Below are 15,648 nucleotides of genomic sequence, written 5' to 3'. Positions count from 1 at the left end.
GTCTTCAAAATCCAAAAAAGCTGAATGCACAATATGACAGTACAAGCAGAGAATGTGCTAATGAAGGAACATATGAAGCAGTTTGGTGTGTGATGTAGACTAATAATAGTGCAGTTAGATGGTCATTCAGTTTCTTATATGTTATAGTGAAAACATAATACAAATGTTGGTGTCTTTGGAACTTCAAGGTAGTGGTAAAGTGTCACAATATTGTTGATGAGACTTCGGGATTGCAGCCGGATCATGTTGATTCATGTTGACTTCTTGCCACGATATTTTGGCTGGCAATCTTCCAGCCATCTTCAGGTGAGTGTCCGTCACTGGAGACTGCAGGTTCCCGGAGTCAACTTACAGCAAAAAATTGGCACAAAAATGCGTGCACATTGGCCTCCATCACAGGAGTGCCCTCTATGGAAATCCGCGCCCTCTGGAGCTACTGTTCTATCTGCGGCGCAGAGACGCATGAGCTTGGTGAAAACTACATGTCCACCCTCTGTCGGAATGCGCGCACGAATCGCTAAAAACTGACGTCAGATGTCACCAAACGTGTCATTATGAATAAATTGTCTTCTCTCAGAGGAAATTACAGAGATCACCGGGTCCCAAACCTTGTCCAGTTGAAAACCGCCATCACGATTTATAAGATTTTGCGCTAGGCGTATCTCCACAGATTCTTCAATTACGGAATTCCATAAAGTTTTCGCTGTGGCCAAGATTTTCGTAGCAGAAAAATCCATAGCGTGTCCTGTAGTAATACAATGCTCAGCTACTGCTAACTTACTGGGCTGCGAAAGGCGAGTGTGGTGTTCGTGTTCAACACACCTTTCATGTACTGTGCATGTCGTCTGACTGGTGTAAGCTTTGCCACACTGGCAAGGAATTTTATAGATCCCGGGCTTCCGCAGACCCAGATCGTCCTTTACTGAACCGAGAAGGGCACTAACCTTCGCTGGTGGCCGGAAGATTATTTCAACTTTGTTTCCTTAGAATCCTGCCTATTTTAGATGAAAGGTAGCAGACGTATGGAAGGAATGCCCTGGACTTTATAACGATATGTTTACGTAATGTGTATACATAAACATACAGTTATAAATGTCCCCGTTCGTAGTCTCTAATTATAACAATATGTTACTTTTGTGCTGTAACATATAGCTATAATCAGCGGTGGAAACATATTTGCGAACGCCGACCGTCTGCGGCTGTTTCTTGTTGATCGTCTGATCAGTCGGAAGTTGCATTGCAGAGGAGAGTAAATGCCTATTCAAAATATAATTATTTTGGATAGCTCAACATGAATTTCCTAAGGGACCGTAGTTTATCATGCATTTACCAATAGAACATGGCGCGGAGAAAATATTTCACCGCATGCAACTTCCGTCCGAACTCGACGAAAGAATTAGTGACTGTGAACTCTCTATTTGGCAGAAACACATAGAAAATTAAATAATTTCATGAAGAAGTGAGACATAGATTCTATAGTAAATGAATAGTCCATACACCAGTTCCATTTAACTCTGAATTTATGGCAATTAATAGACGAACTTACACTGCAATGAAGAAATTAACATGGATGCCGTTTTGACTGGCACTTCTCTTAATGAAAACAATTCCTTTGACGTTTTCACATACACGTCACACAATAAATTTACTGCTAGGCACTTTTAGTATTACACATTTACTTTACACTAGAACAATATTAATTTTGACAATAATAATACGGCGGCAAGACATGCGCGTCCGACACAAGTTACAGGAGACAACAGAAGAATGAGTAACTGTTCATCGAGAATATCTCGTACATCCAAACAAAATGTGTAAAAATGTTCTTCTTCTGTCCGTTTTTCGCGCCGCGGTTTTCAAAGTCAATAACTCACAGCATCTCTGACGGCGCTTCGACAATAAACAAGTTACGTCACAGGTCGTCCACCTTTTACATTTTCGCAACGTTATTTGCTAACTTTAGCTGTTGCCGAGCGACTGCTCGATTAGTGAATGATTTAAAATGATAAGGCAATCACATAATGTTACAACTTGAATAGCTCCTTATCTTCTTGATTTTGTAGGTGGTCACATTTCTTCCTTCTTAGTACTGTTCTAATCTGATGTGGAGAGTAACCATTTCCTCTGAACACCCGACTCTATATGTTCCAGCTCCTTTGTAAGGCTGTCTCCATCAGAAACAACATGAGCCCGGAGCACCAAAGTTCTTAGGGCGCCGGTAGTTTGTGCAGGGTGATAACTCTACGCTAGCAAGTAAAAGTCTGTATGTGTTGGCTTACGGTAGACAGAATGCCCTAATGACCCATCCACTCTTAGTAACCAAGACATCCAAAAATGGCAAGCAACCATCCTTCTCTATTTCCATCATAAACTGGATGTCCTTGTGGATTGCATTCAAATGTTGCAAGAACCATGACAGTTCTTCTTCACAATGGGGCCACACTATGAAAGTGTCATCTACATATCGCCAGAAAACTTTCGGTTTCAGTTCTGCCGAGTCTAGTGCCCCTTCCTCAAAGTCTTCCATAAAAAGTTTGCTACCAAAGGCGAGACAGGACTGCCCATGGCAACACCATCAGTCTGCTCAAAATATTCATTGTTAAATAAAAAGTAGGTTGAGTCCTTTCCTCAACCTATTTTTTTATTTAACAACGAATATTTTGATTTCTTTAATTTCCTCTGAGAGGAGACAATTTATTCATAATGACATGTCTTGCAATATCTGACGTCTGTTTAGCGTCTGTAGTTTTCACCAAGCGTATGCGCCCGTCCACCAACGATAGAACAGTAGCTCCAGAGGGCACGGATTTTGATAGAGGACACTCCTGTGATGTAGGCGAATGCGCATGCGTTTTCGTGCCAATTTTTTGCTATAAGTTGACTCCGGTAACTTGCAGTCTCCAGTGACGGACACTCCCCTGAAGATGGCTGGACGAGTGCCAGCTGAAATATCATGGCAAGAAGTCAACATGATCCGGCTGCAATCCCGAAATCTCATCGAACATTCAATACGCCGGGAAAACTTAAAGAATCATATCATAATATTCTCAGCAAATAAGGAAACTGGCACTGATCCTACAATTTTATTCTGTTAAGACATATGGCTTTTTATGAAAGTTTGTGAAATTCACCCAAGAACAGTTAACTGCAATTACTGAGAAGGTCCTTATGTGTAAGCTGCGCCCATCTTTTTACAGCAACTGAATTTGGGGAAGAAGCAAGTTACGTGAAACAAAAATCTGCATCTCAAGCATTATTTTATCTGCAGAATAAATCATTTATGTAAATGTAAATCTTCTGTGTACTCAGGTGAAGTTGCAAAACAAACAGACAGAGCGGTTTTTCCTAAAGATCACTGAAAAAATTACAAGAACAGAATGTCAATGAAAACACTGCAAAAATGAGATGGTAGTGAATACATTGTAGAAATGAAATTCACTAAAACGTTGCACCATTTGTTTAGGAATTTATTACATAATATTCTAGTGAACCCTGCTAAAATTGCATTAAGACACACAGTTTGTGAGCAACAAAAAGTTGTCATGATTAGACGAACGTGTTTTGGGTTATCTTGCAGTTTTATCAGCATCAAAAAGTTTGTCCATATTTCAATTAAAACTTTACTTGTTGCTGCCATTGTGCACAGAAATCACTGGTGTTTACTGTTCCTTTTGAAACCCATAGAAAAATAATTATCAACAGTTTACCAATCATTATAATTATAGTTGGACATTTAATGAGAATTAAACTGAAAGGAGGAGAACTGTGATTTATATCTATCGTAGAAACTCAGTTTTTTTTTTAACTAAATCAACATGTTGCTTTCTTACGTTATGGCAGTGGATTATCCAGTAGAGGATTAAACTAAGATTGTGATAAGAATTATGTGTTCCCATGTGAAAGCTTTTACATATGGTGTTTTCTGCACAGGAATTTGTGTTCTGTGCTGTGTGGACTTTCTTTTACTTAATTGCTGCTTCTCTGGCTGCTGACTATGGGAGGCATGATGAAGCATATGGTGCAGCTGCAGTAAGTATAATATTCAGTCTTGAATTATTTAGATGTAAATGAATATTGTTAAATTTGAACTCATGTCAAACTTTTTTCTCCAACTGTTTCACCAATTGTTTCCCAAAAAGTAACTTTCATGTGTTAAGACTGAGAGATTGACATCATAACAGACTGCTAAGTTGCTTGTCAGGATTATACAAAACTCCAAATAAATAGAACTGTTGGCTGCAAACAGTTATGTCAAGTTTAGTCACAACCTTCAACCAGATTGACAGCCACATTATCAAAAAGGTATGTTATGTTTATCCAGCAATCCTTTCCTCCTCCCTCCTTGGTGAATTATAGACTATATATGGAACTCTGGCAGTAGCCAATCCATTGTGCATTGCCGTATTCCTCTTTTAGTGCAGGAAATGCACTTGTGATGGGTTTGTTGAGAGCTCTCTGTGTAAATCATAGAGTATGTATCTCTCTTTTTGGGGTGCTGGGACTCTGTCTAAAGTCCATTCTACAAGGTGGCCCATGTTGTGGCTGGGTGGTGTCCATGAAGAGCCTCTGGTATCAGTGCATGACATGTGGGTAGATAATATGCAAGCAGGTGGTTCTGAGATGTCAAGAGTCTCGTCAGATAGGCACAGTAATTGTGATGTTAACTTAAGTATCTCTGCCATTGGGCATTGCAACATATGCAGGTGGGCTGACGTGGTATTGCTATTGAAGAGAGCGTACAACTGTCATGGAGGGTGCATGCAGTGCGTGCTACCCATGGCAGTGAGCCAGCTGGGTGAGTTCTAATGCTGAGTTCAACCACGGTGAACATCCTCTTACAGTGTGCTGTTTGTGTGCTCAGTCGTCAACTGACTGTGCCTGCTATGTGTTATTGACCCCTGTGACTTACCTGCATTGTTTTGTAATTTCTGCTTCCCTGTAGATTAGACTCGAACAGCGAGTTTTCATTTCCTCTTGCAGGGTTCTGTTTCCCGGCTTGTTGTTGAGCCCCTGTTGACCTGTTCTGTACCTTGTGCTGACAATGTTGTTTAGCAGTGTTGTTACGCCTGTGCAGGTACTAAATTCACTATTACAACTATTGGCTACACTACGGGTGGAGAGACAACGGATCAGGGGTAGGGCAGTATTGCCCACAATATAAACTTTGTTGGCTCCGTGGTCTAGGAAAGCATCGTAGACTATATTATGAATGGGAAAGTAGGGCAGAGAGTGGCTTATTGTGAACAATTACACTATAGGATCGTTCTCGTCAGAATCGTCCACAAACAATGACAACAGTACACACGTCTGCGTCACGAGCACAAGATGAAGAGATTGTGAATGTGAGGTTACTGAACGTGTAATTCAGTATTTAAAGGGAGCTGAAAATATAATAATCGTGTCTACTTTGAGCATTATACTAGGGAAAGGAATAGAAGACAGTAGTGCGAGATTATGGGCTCTATAGCAGGACTGAGTGAGAAGGAAGTATAATAGAATTTTGCAATAAATTTCAACTACCAGTAGTGTGCAATTAAAAAATTGCATGAGGAAGACATGTACCTGGAAAAGGTTCAGAGACAAGGGAGGATTCAGCTGTATTAAATTGATGTCAGAAGATTTTAAAATCAGATATTGGATTGTGACATGTGCCGAGGAGCAGATACAGACACAGATGACAATTTAGAAATGATGAAGAGTAGACTAAAGTTAAAAAGAATTGCCCAAAGAATCTGTGTGAAAGAACTGGGATACTGAAGTACTGAGGAATCGTAAGATGAGATTGAAGTTTTCTACGGCTATTAATACAGTGATAATGAATACCATAGTAGGCAATTCAGTTGAAGGGAATGGACAGCTCAAGAAAAATGCCAAAACTGAAGTTGGAGTGCCAACCATTGGTACAAGGAGTATAACTGTGAAGAAATCTTGGGTAATAGGAGAAATACTTCAGTTGATAGAGGAAAGAAGTAAAAACTGTAGAGGATCAGATAGGCATAATGCAGTTAGGAATGAAATGGATTGGTAGTGCATGGAAGCCAGAGTAAAGTGACAGCAGAGAAAATGTAAAGAAATAAAAAAGGAAATGGTTGTTGGAAGGACTTATTCGGCATACAGAAAACTCAAAACAACCTTTGGTGAAATGAAAAGCAAAAGCATCAACTTTGAGTGTAAAGAGAATTCCACTTTCCAACACAGAGGATAGTCAGTAGGCAGAAAAAGTACACTGAAGACCATGAAGAAGGAGAAGAAGAAGAAGAAGAAGAAAGGTCCTTTGGAAATTCTGAAATCGTGGGGAAGTGGGAACTGTATGACTACTAAAGTTGGTCTGTAGAATCTTAGTATTGCGGAGGTATGCTGTCAGTTTTTTGGAAAAATATCATCCACACACTCCCAAGATAGCAAAGGCAGATAAGGGCAAACACTATCGCATATCCGGCGTAACTGCTTACACATTCAAGTTGCTGTTGAATATAATATACAGACAAATTAAAAAGAAAACTGAGAATCTATTAGTTGTTGACCAGTTTGGCTTTGGGAAAAGTAAAGTCACCAGAGAGGCAGTTCTGACGTTGCACTCCATAATGGAAACTAGACTTAAGAAAAATCAAGGCACATTCATAGGATTTATCAATATAAAAAAGGGTTCAACAATGTAAAGAACAAAAGTTTAGAAACTCTCAGAAAAGCAGGTGTAAGCTGTAGGGAAAGATGGGTGATATTGAAAAGAGGGAACAGTAAGAATGGAAGACAAAGAATGAAGTGCTAGGCTTAGAAAATGTGAGAGACAGTAGTATTTCACCCCCTTATGTTCACTCTCTGCATTGAAGTAGCAGTGGTAGAAATAAAAGAACTGTACAGGAGTGCATTTAAAATTCAGAGTGAAAGAATAGCAATGATAAGATTTGCTGATGCCAATGTTATCCTCAGTGAAAGCGAGGTAAAACTGCAGGACCTGTTGAAAGGAAACGACAGTCTAATGAGCATGCACTATTGATTGAGAATAAGTCACAGAAAAAAAAGTAATGTGGAACAGCAGAAATGAGTTTTGGTTGCTGGGTTTTCAGGCCGAAGACTGGTTTTGTGCCACTCTACATGTTACTCTGTATTATGAAGCCTCTTCCCCTTCAAATAACTACTGAAACCTTGTGAATCTGTTTACTGTGTTTCTCTTAGTCCCCCCTCTAAGATTTCCCCCCCCCCCCCCCCCACACACACACACTCACACACCTCCATTATTAAGTTGATGATCCCTTGATGCCTCAGAATGCATCCTGTCAACTGATACCATATTCTAGTCCAGTTGTGCCACAAATTTCTTTTCTCCCCAATCTATTTAGTACTTTCTTATTAGTTATGTGATCTATTCTACAGCACTCTTCTGTAGTACCACATTTCAAAAGCTTCTATTCTCTTCTTGTGTAAACTGGTTTCTCTTCCATGCATGGCTACACTTCAGACAATTACCTTCAGAAAAGACTTCCTAACACATGCATCTATATTTGATGGTAACAAATTTCTCTTTTTCAAAAATGCTGTTCTTGCCATTGCCAGTCTACATTTTGTATCCTTTCAACTGCAGCCATCATCAGTTATTCTGCTGTGCAAATAGCAAAACCTATCTACTACTTTGTCTCTTTTTCCTAATCTAATTTCCTCATTATCACCCGATTTAATTAGCTATATTCCATTACCCTGTTCTTGCTTTTGTTGATGTTCATCTTATACCCTTTCAACACACTGTCCATTCCATTCAACTGTTCATCCAAGTCCTTTGCTGTCTCTGACAGTATTAAAATGTTGTCAACAAACCTCCAAGTTTTTATTTCTTCTTCCTGGACTTTAATTCCTACTCTAATTTTTTTTTTCCTTTGGTTTCCTGTACTGCTTGCTAAGTTTAAAGATTGAATAACATTGGGGGTAGGCTACAATCCTGTGTAACTCCATTCTCAACTACTTCTTTCCTTTCATGTCATTTGACTCTTGTAACTGCCCTCTTCTTTATGCAGAAATTGTAAATAGTGTTTCACTCCCTGTATTTTACCCCTGCTACCTTCAGTATTTCAGAGTATTTCAGTCAACATTGTCTAAAGCTTTCTGTAAGTCTACAAATTCTATAAATGACTTTCCTTATCCTCTCTAGTAAGAGAATTTCTGGGTTCTGTATTGCCTCATGTGTTCCCACATTTCTCCGGAATCCAAACTGATCTTCCCCAAAGTCGGCTTTTACCAAATTTTCTACTCTTCTTCTGTAAAGAGTTCGTGTTAGTGTTTTGCAATCTTGGCTTTTTAAAATGATAGATCAAGTAATATTCACACCTGACAGCACCTGCTTTCTTTGGAATTGGAATTATCATGAGGTTAGCCATAAAATTACAAAATGGGATTATGAAGGAGACAGTGAAGGAATTTACCTTGGTTAGGTTAATGGATGTTGCCTTGCCACAGATTAGCTCCAAAGGGCCTCCAACTGCCTCTGACATAAGCACTGGCTCTGGTGCCACTTCATATAATTTGTGTAATAGATTTTAAACACCCCCCCCCCCCCCCCCCCCCCCCCAGTGAACCTTGGACCTTGCCGTTGGTGGGGAGGCTTGCGTGCCTCAACGTTACAGATAGCCGTACCATAGGTGCAACCACAACGGAGGGATATCTATTGAGAGGCCAGACAAACATGTGGTTCCTGAAGAGGGGCAGCAGCCTTTTCAGTAGTTGCAGGGGCAACAGTCTGGATGATTGACTGATCTGGCCTTGTAACACTAACCAAAACGGCCTTGCTGTGCTGGTACTGCGAACAGCTGAAAGCAAGCGGAAACTACAGCTGTAATTTTTCCTGAGGGCATGCAGCTTTACTGTATGGTCAAATGATGATGTCGTCCTCTTGGGTAAAATATTCCGGAGGTAATAGCCCCCATTCGGATCTCCGGGTGGGGACTACTCAGGAGGACATTATCAGGAGAAAGAAAACTGCTGTTCTACGGATCGGAGTGTGGAATGTCAGATCCCTTAATTGGGCAGGTAGGTTAGAAAATTTAAAAAGGGAAATGGATAGGTTAAAGTTCGATATAGTGGGAAGTAGTGAAGTTCGGTGGCAAGAGGAACAAGACTTTTGGTCAGGTGAATACAGGGTTATAAATACAAAATCAAATAGGGGTAAGGCAGGAGTAGGTTTAATAATGAATAAAAAAAAAAATATAGGAGTACGGGTAAGCTACTACAAACAGCATAGTGAACACATTATTGTGGCCAAGATACACGAAGCTCACGCCTACTACAGTAGTAAAAGTTTATATGCCAACTAGCTCTGCAGATGATGAAGAAATTGATGAAATGTATGATGAGATAAAAGAAATTATTCAGGTAGTGAAGGGAGATGAAAATTTAATAGTCATGGGTGACTGGAATTCGAGAGTAGGAAAAGGGAGAGAAGGAAACATAGTAGGTGAATATGGATTGGGGCTAAGAAATGAAAGAGGAAGCCACCTGGTAGAATTTTGCGCAGAGCATAACTTAATCATAGCTAACACTTGGTTCAAGAATCATGAAAGAAGGTTGTATACATGGAAGAATCCTGGAGATAGTAGATGGTATCAGATAGATTATATAATGGTAAGACAGAGATTTAGGATCCAGGTTTTAAATTGTAAGACATTTCCAGGGGCAGATGTGGACTCTGACCACAATCTATTGGTTATGAACTGTAGATTAAAACTGAAGAAACTGCAAAAAGGTGGGAATTTGAGGAGATGAGACCTGGATAAACTGAAAGAACCAGAGGTTGTAGAGAGTTTCAGGGAGAGAATTAGGGAACAATTGACAAGAAGGGGGGAAAGAATCATCATCTGAGGATAAGAAGAAACTGCACACAATCATCAGCAAAGGATATTATGCTGGCGATAAACTTTACAACTGTGATGAAATCGTCTTGAATTACAAAATGTTGCCAACAAAAACCCTTGCCTCTAAACAAGAAAAATCAGCATCCGGTTATAAAAAGAACAAAGAAAGTGTTGCTGTCTTTGCATGCAGTAATGCCACTGGCAATCATAAACTGTGCCTTACTTGGCAAATCGAAAAAACCAAGAGCATTTAGACGGCAGACATGTGATAAACCTTTGCCTTTGTGGTACATGAATCAGTCCAAGACATGGATGAACGGTGCCATCTTCAATGAGTGGTTCCAGGCAGTGTTTGTTCCAGCTGTAGAAAAATACATGGAGGAAAATGGACTTTGTCAAAAAGTGTTACTTCTTGTGGACAATGCTCCTCCTCACCCAGATGATATAAAAGATGAGGATACCAAATTTTTTTTTCTCCCACCAAACATCACTTCTGTAAACCGATGGACCAAGATGTTCTTGAGGCAATGAAAAAACATTATAGACGCAAGTTACTTGACTACTTAATCGGTGCGATTGATGCTGAAGATGATTTTGTGCAAGCTCTTAAAACACTGACGTTTTAAGTGTCATTCATTGGCTTGCAGTAGCTTGGAATCTAATTCCTCCAATTTCTCTCTTTAGATCTAGGAAAAAAACTTAGATCATAAGGCAACTCATCAGTGGTGGGGAGGAGGAGGCAACACTGAAACTCAAGCTGATGTGCCAGAAAGAGACGAAAATGATGTAATTTTAGTGAATTTACTGGAGAAGCCACCGTTTTGTGAAGATGCGAACTTCGAAGACATTGAAGAGTGGTTGGAAAATGGCTTTTTTGATTTGACTGAGGAAGAAATCGTCCAAATTGCGACCGACCAGAAAGTGTCAGAAGAATATGTCTCTGATGGCAAAACAAAGAAAAAGATTCAGCACACAGTCAGTTACGAAGCGATCCAAACTGCCCTGGAGTACATCAGTGAGCAGGAGGAGGCAGCTTATCCCAAAATCATTTGTTTCCAACATTGGAAATATGTTGCTGCAAAAAAAGTTTCTCAAGCCAAAAATAAAAAACAAAAAAAAATTACACTTTTCTACCAAAAAGTAAATTCTAATGAAGCGTCCTAGAACTTCAGTGTCCATAAGTTAAAAGTTTATTTACTTTAAAGTTCCTTTAGACAAACTTTTTGTTTCATAATTTTGTACAGCAGTGTATTTTTTGTTCAAAAGAGTAGGTTAATAAACTTAACTCATGGTTTTTTCCTGCTGCCAAATAAGGCGGATTTTTTCTCTAAGAATGCAAAATAAATGAGCATTGTTATTCAGCATTTAAAAACTTTTGAGTTTTCAATCATACTTTGGCATCTTTTTAACACGTCAACACAATTTTTTCAGTCAATAACATGCAAGCTTATTCACAACCATATTAACAACATGCTAAGTACCCTATGCAAGTTTTCCGATCATATTTCACGGTATTGACACAATTCTGGGTGTTTCACGTGTGAAAATGGGGGACTTCGGTTTATCCAAAATTTTCATTATCTGCACTGGCCACCATCCCGATCATTTCAGATAAACGGGAGTTTACTGTATTTTTAAATTCTATTGGAATGCTGCAGGTATGATGAATAAATTGCTCTGTTAAAGAGTGATATGGATAGTGACGAGTAAGAAAACAGTTTCCATGATTGGAATGCAGGCAGCAAGGTGGGCTGTACCAGTTTTTTGCTGAAAATGTGCAAGTGGTATGGAAAGGCCAAACAAGTCTTCAGAGTGGATCCAATTTGGTGATCATAAATGGAGGGAACCAAATATTTAGGCATGGAACTAATGTTTTCTATATTGAATACTGGCTGAGAAGCATACCACTGCCGGGTATTCAGTTTGCCAATTTTCCATTAGAAACTGAAAAAGAAAGGAACAAAGAAACTGTAGTGTAATGTATCGCACAGTTTCTGTCACTGGGTGTAGCTGCTTCGCAAGTCTACAACACAATTTTGTAAACGTCTCTATGGCAAAGCCTCTTCATAGCTCTGTTGATGGTTATTTCTGCAGACAGCCATTCGAGTTTTGCAGTTGAAAGCTGTTAACAGCAATGCCAGGTGTCTGGGATTTCCTTAAGTTGACTAGACTGTAGGAGTGTCTTAATAGTAAAGAATAAATGTATTAAAGCATCATGCATCCCACTGTTTATGATGTCATATCTCATGAACTGTGTGTTGTACCATGATATATTTGTGCAGGTACATTCAGCAGCATACATTGATACTGCCTGCAAAATGTCTTGCAAACACATACAACGCAGCAGTTTTTCATGCATATGAGATGTTTGACATCACATCTCCTGAAGTTCTCACCCTGACAGAGGTTGTTGCCAGACAATAAGGGATGTGTACCAAGTTGGTCCCCCACGCACGCATGCACACGCACGCACGCACGCACACACACACACACACACACACACACACACACACACACACACACACAAATTTCAAGCTTTCGCAACCCAAGGTTGCTTCATTAGGAAAGAGGGAAGGAGAGGGGAAAGACGAAAGTATGTGGGTTTTAAGGGAGAGGGTAAGGAGTCATTCCAATCCCGGGAGCGGAAAGACTTACCTTAGCGGGGGGGGGGGAGGACAGGTATACACTTGTGCACATGCGCGCCCACACACACATCCATCTGCACATATACAGACACAGGCTAGGGCCAGCATTAGTGTTGTCATAGCTTTGTTACCATAATTCCACCACACAGCTGTCTAGTTTCATCAAGAAACAAGTGACAGTATGTTTCTGGCAACCTACAGATCATTCCATTGACATATGGCATGTGCTAGAGATTTCTATTGCACGCTGAGCCCTTCAGTCAGCTTTAGGATGTATCCAGATCTTTGTGTCAAACATGATATTCATTTTTCGCAATCTTTGTGATTAATCATATTAAACTGAGTAATTGTGAATTTTTGTTTGTTTGTTAAAAAATTAACTCTAATGGCATCCCAGAATATTATTTAAGGTAGATTTGCTAACAGCACATCAGGTTGTAGCAAAGGTTAACTGTAATTTTGCAGTCTTGAGTGGGCATGAATGACCAGTTTTACTATACATTGCCTGTACCACTTTCTGCAGACTTCAGGCTAGACTGAGAAATGCTTTTGGGGACTTAGTCCATGAGGGGATCTTGCAGCCATGCTAACCCGATTTTGAGATACAGGGGCAGAACCAGACAGATAAACAATCAGATGCTAAAACATATAAACAGAGAGAGGAAAACAACCTTAAAATTTTCAGTTGTATATGGTAGAAAGAACATCTCTTAGATGTTGGGAAAATGTCATTGTTTGAACACTGGAATTGAGTGAAAGTGAAAAAGGCATCACTCTCTGAATAATTATGGATCAATCTGTCAGAGAAACTAAATTCCATTTCCTGGGAACAAAGCAGTAAAGGGAACTGTTTGTCAGTGAAACTGCTCCTGTGTTGATGTTTTAACTCATTACAAGGTATATGTTTAAAAAAAGTAAATAATCCAAACCTGGAAAAAATTATATTATAAGGGAAAGAGACCCATTTCAAGCAATAGAACAGACAATTAAAATATAGTGGAGGAGGAACCATAGATTAGGAGCTGGTAACTGTAAGAGTAAATGATACATAGGTAACTGATGTGTGCAATATTGCAGAATTTAACTGGACTTTCACATCTTTTTTTTTTTATGGCCAGTAAGTGCTGCAAAGGGTTACCCAAAAGCAGCCATTCCATTATTGTTCAGTAACATACAAATGACCCTCACTACACCATAAGTACTAATGTTCACTATATAATTTGTTTAATCTCTTTAATCTGTTTAGTGGAAAAAGTGCCCTTCACTGCAAAAAATGTCCCACAGGAGCCACCAGCAGTGTTCCCACACATTAACCTCACCACCGAAAACTGACATATCAACATTATAAGTAAAAGATAGATTGCTACTTAGTGTAAGGATGACATGTTAAGTTGCAGACAGCACACTTAAGACACTTTTAAATAAGCTTTCAGCCAGCTTTCATCAGAAAAGACACTCATTGATTCACACAAGCAAGCATACCTCATGCTCACATGACCGGCTGGTCCGGGTTGCTGGAGATGACCTTCATTTGTGCGCGAGGTGTACTAGCTTATGAGGATGAATGTGTGCATATCTCTCTCTCTCTCTCTCTGTGTGTGTGTGTGTTTGTGTGGCTGGCTGAAAGCTAATGTTTATCTTTCAATTGTGCCTATCTGCAACTTGATGTGTCATCTTTGTGGTAAGTAGCACTCTATCTTTTCCTTAAATTGTTGATATTCCAACTTGGATGTTCCATTGTTTGAAACCTAACATATCATTTTCACCAGAATAGCACCTTAAGTATTTGCATTCTGTGTCTACCAGCTATTTTATTTGACCTATGGCATTAATTTATCTCGGTATAAAGATCTTAAGCTTAATGGAAAATCATATTTTTCCTTTACTACACCATTATTGCCAATAAAGGACCCTGTGATCAGAGGGGCCGGTGACAGAGCTCTTTAGTTCCTCAAAGCTGTCATTATTTGTCATTACAGTTTGAGCGAGTAATTTGAAAAATAGAGATAAATAATATGGCCGTAAAAATAAAATAAATACATTAATAAATATGTTTTGCACCAGCCTTTAAATTTGCAGCATATTTTAATCCTTAAAGAGAGTAATAAAATGTCTCAATATAATTTTCAGTAATATATCCTCTTGAAATTTACAGTTTTTTGGGTTTGCTGCGATGGTTGCATATGGAGTTGATGCATATCTGAAGTTTGTGGCAGTACGATCTGGTAGCATAGCTCAAGGTCAACGAACTGTTCAGAAGACCACAAGCACAGTATCGTCCCCTGCATATTAAAATTACCGAAAGTTTAAAAGACTTTACAACCTCTGTACGAAGTGTACTGTTATATCAAATGCCTTGTTTAACCAGTTTCTATTAATGTTTAACGCATTTCACTCGTGTTTTGTACTGAATTATACATATAATTGTTGCAATGTATTTAGATACCAGATTTTTTGTGTACGTGGTGTCATAGTGATTGCTAAGATAGTACTGGTTACACTAGAATAATTGTATATTTTTGTATGCTAGTTCAGCTGTTGTATTTATGTTGGATATAATGTGACTAATTGTTGAACTTTGTAAACTGATATTTTATTGCTAGTTGTTTCTGGACCAATGAGCCCACCAAAAATGTTCATAAAGTTTTCTCTGGCAACTTTTTGAAGATTTTCCATGTTAGTAGACAAGCAATGATAAAAACTGTAGCAGTAGGCTTGATACATTGTTTGCTGACTGCCCTTAACATCAAAATGGTTTTAAACAACACGTCCACTAGTCAGTGTAAAGATAATATTCACAAGCCTTTTTGTTATCACAAGCGTTTTATACTTAACTGGAAAATACCATGTCTTATTAGAACTGAACTTCTTGAAAATATTTCCACTTAACTGTAAAATATTCAGTAATACTTTGCTAGTGTTCAGCATAAATTGAATGTTTATTAGCAGTAGTTGTTGTGGGGAAACTGTTGTAGTGAATGCTGGACATTCCACACAAAAAGGAACAAATACTTTACGTTAATGGTAAAACCTTGTTTAATTTAAATATTCATAAACTAATCAGGTTTTATAACCTATTTTAGAAATATTTGTTTACTATTCAGGAGCAGTTTTTGCTCTCTCAGATATTTGTAACATGTAACATTTGTTGTTCTATTCTCCTA

The 15,648-nt window shown here is 38.9% G+C and overlaps 1 protein-coding gene across 1 annotated transcript in view; it reads left to right on the top strand.

The window, feature by feature from the left end:
* LOC126237042 (CKLF-like MARVEL transmembrane domain-containing protein 8) overlaps nt 1-15,349 on the top strand; it is a 34,510-nt gene extending 19,161 nt beyond the window's left edge. The window contains exons 4-5 of the mRNA XM_049946803.1: nt 3,931-4,029; nt 14,640-15,349. Of these exons, the coding sequence (XP_049802760.1) occupies nt 3,931-4,029; nt 14,640-14,777 (237 nt within the window). The 3' untranslated portion in view covers nt 14,778-15,349. The remainder of the gene's footprint in view (nt 1-3,930; nt 4,030-14,639) is intronic.
* The last annotated feature ends 299 nt before the right edge of the window (nt 15,350-15,648 follow it).

The sequence above is a fragment of the Schistocerca nitens genome, chromosome 2 (genome assembly GCF_023898315.1).
Source record: "Schistocerca nitens isolate TAMUIC-IGC-003100 chromosome 2, iqSchNite1.1, whole genome shotgun sequence".
Taxonomy (NCBI): domain Eukaryota; kingdom Metazoa; phylum Arthropoda; class Insecta; order Orthoptera; family Acrididae; genus Schistocerca; species Schistocerca nitens.
Note: the sequence above shows the minus strand (reverse complement) of the source record. Positions and strands in the feature narration are given on the sequence as shown.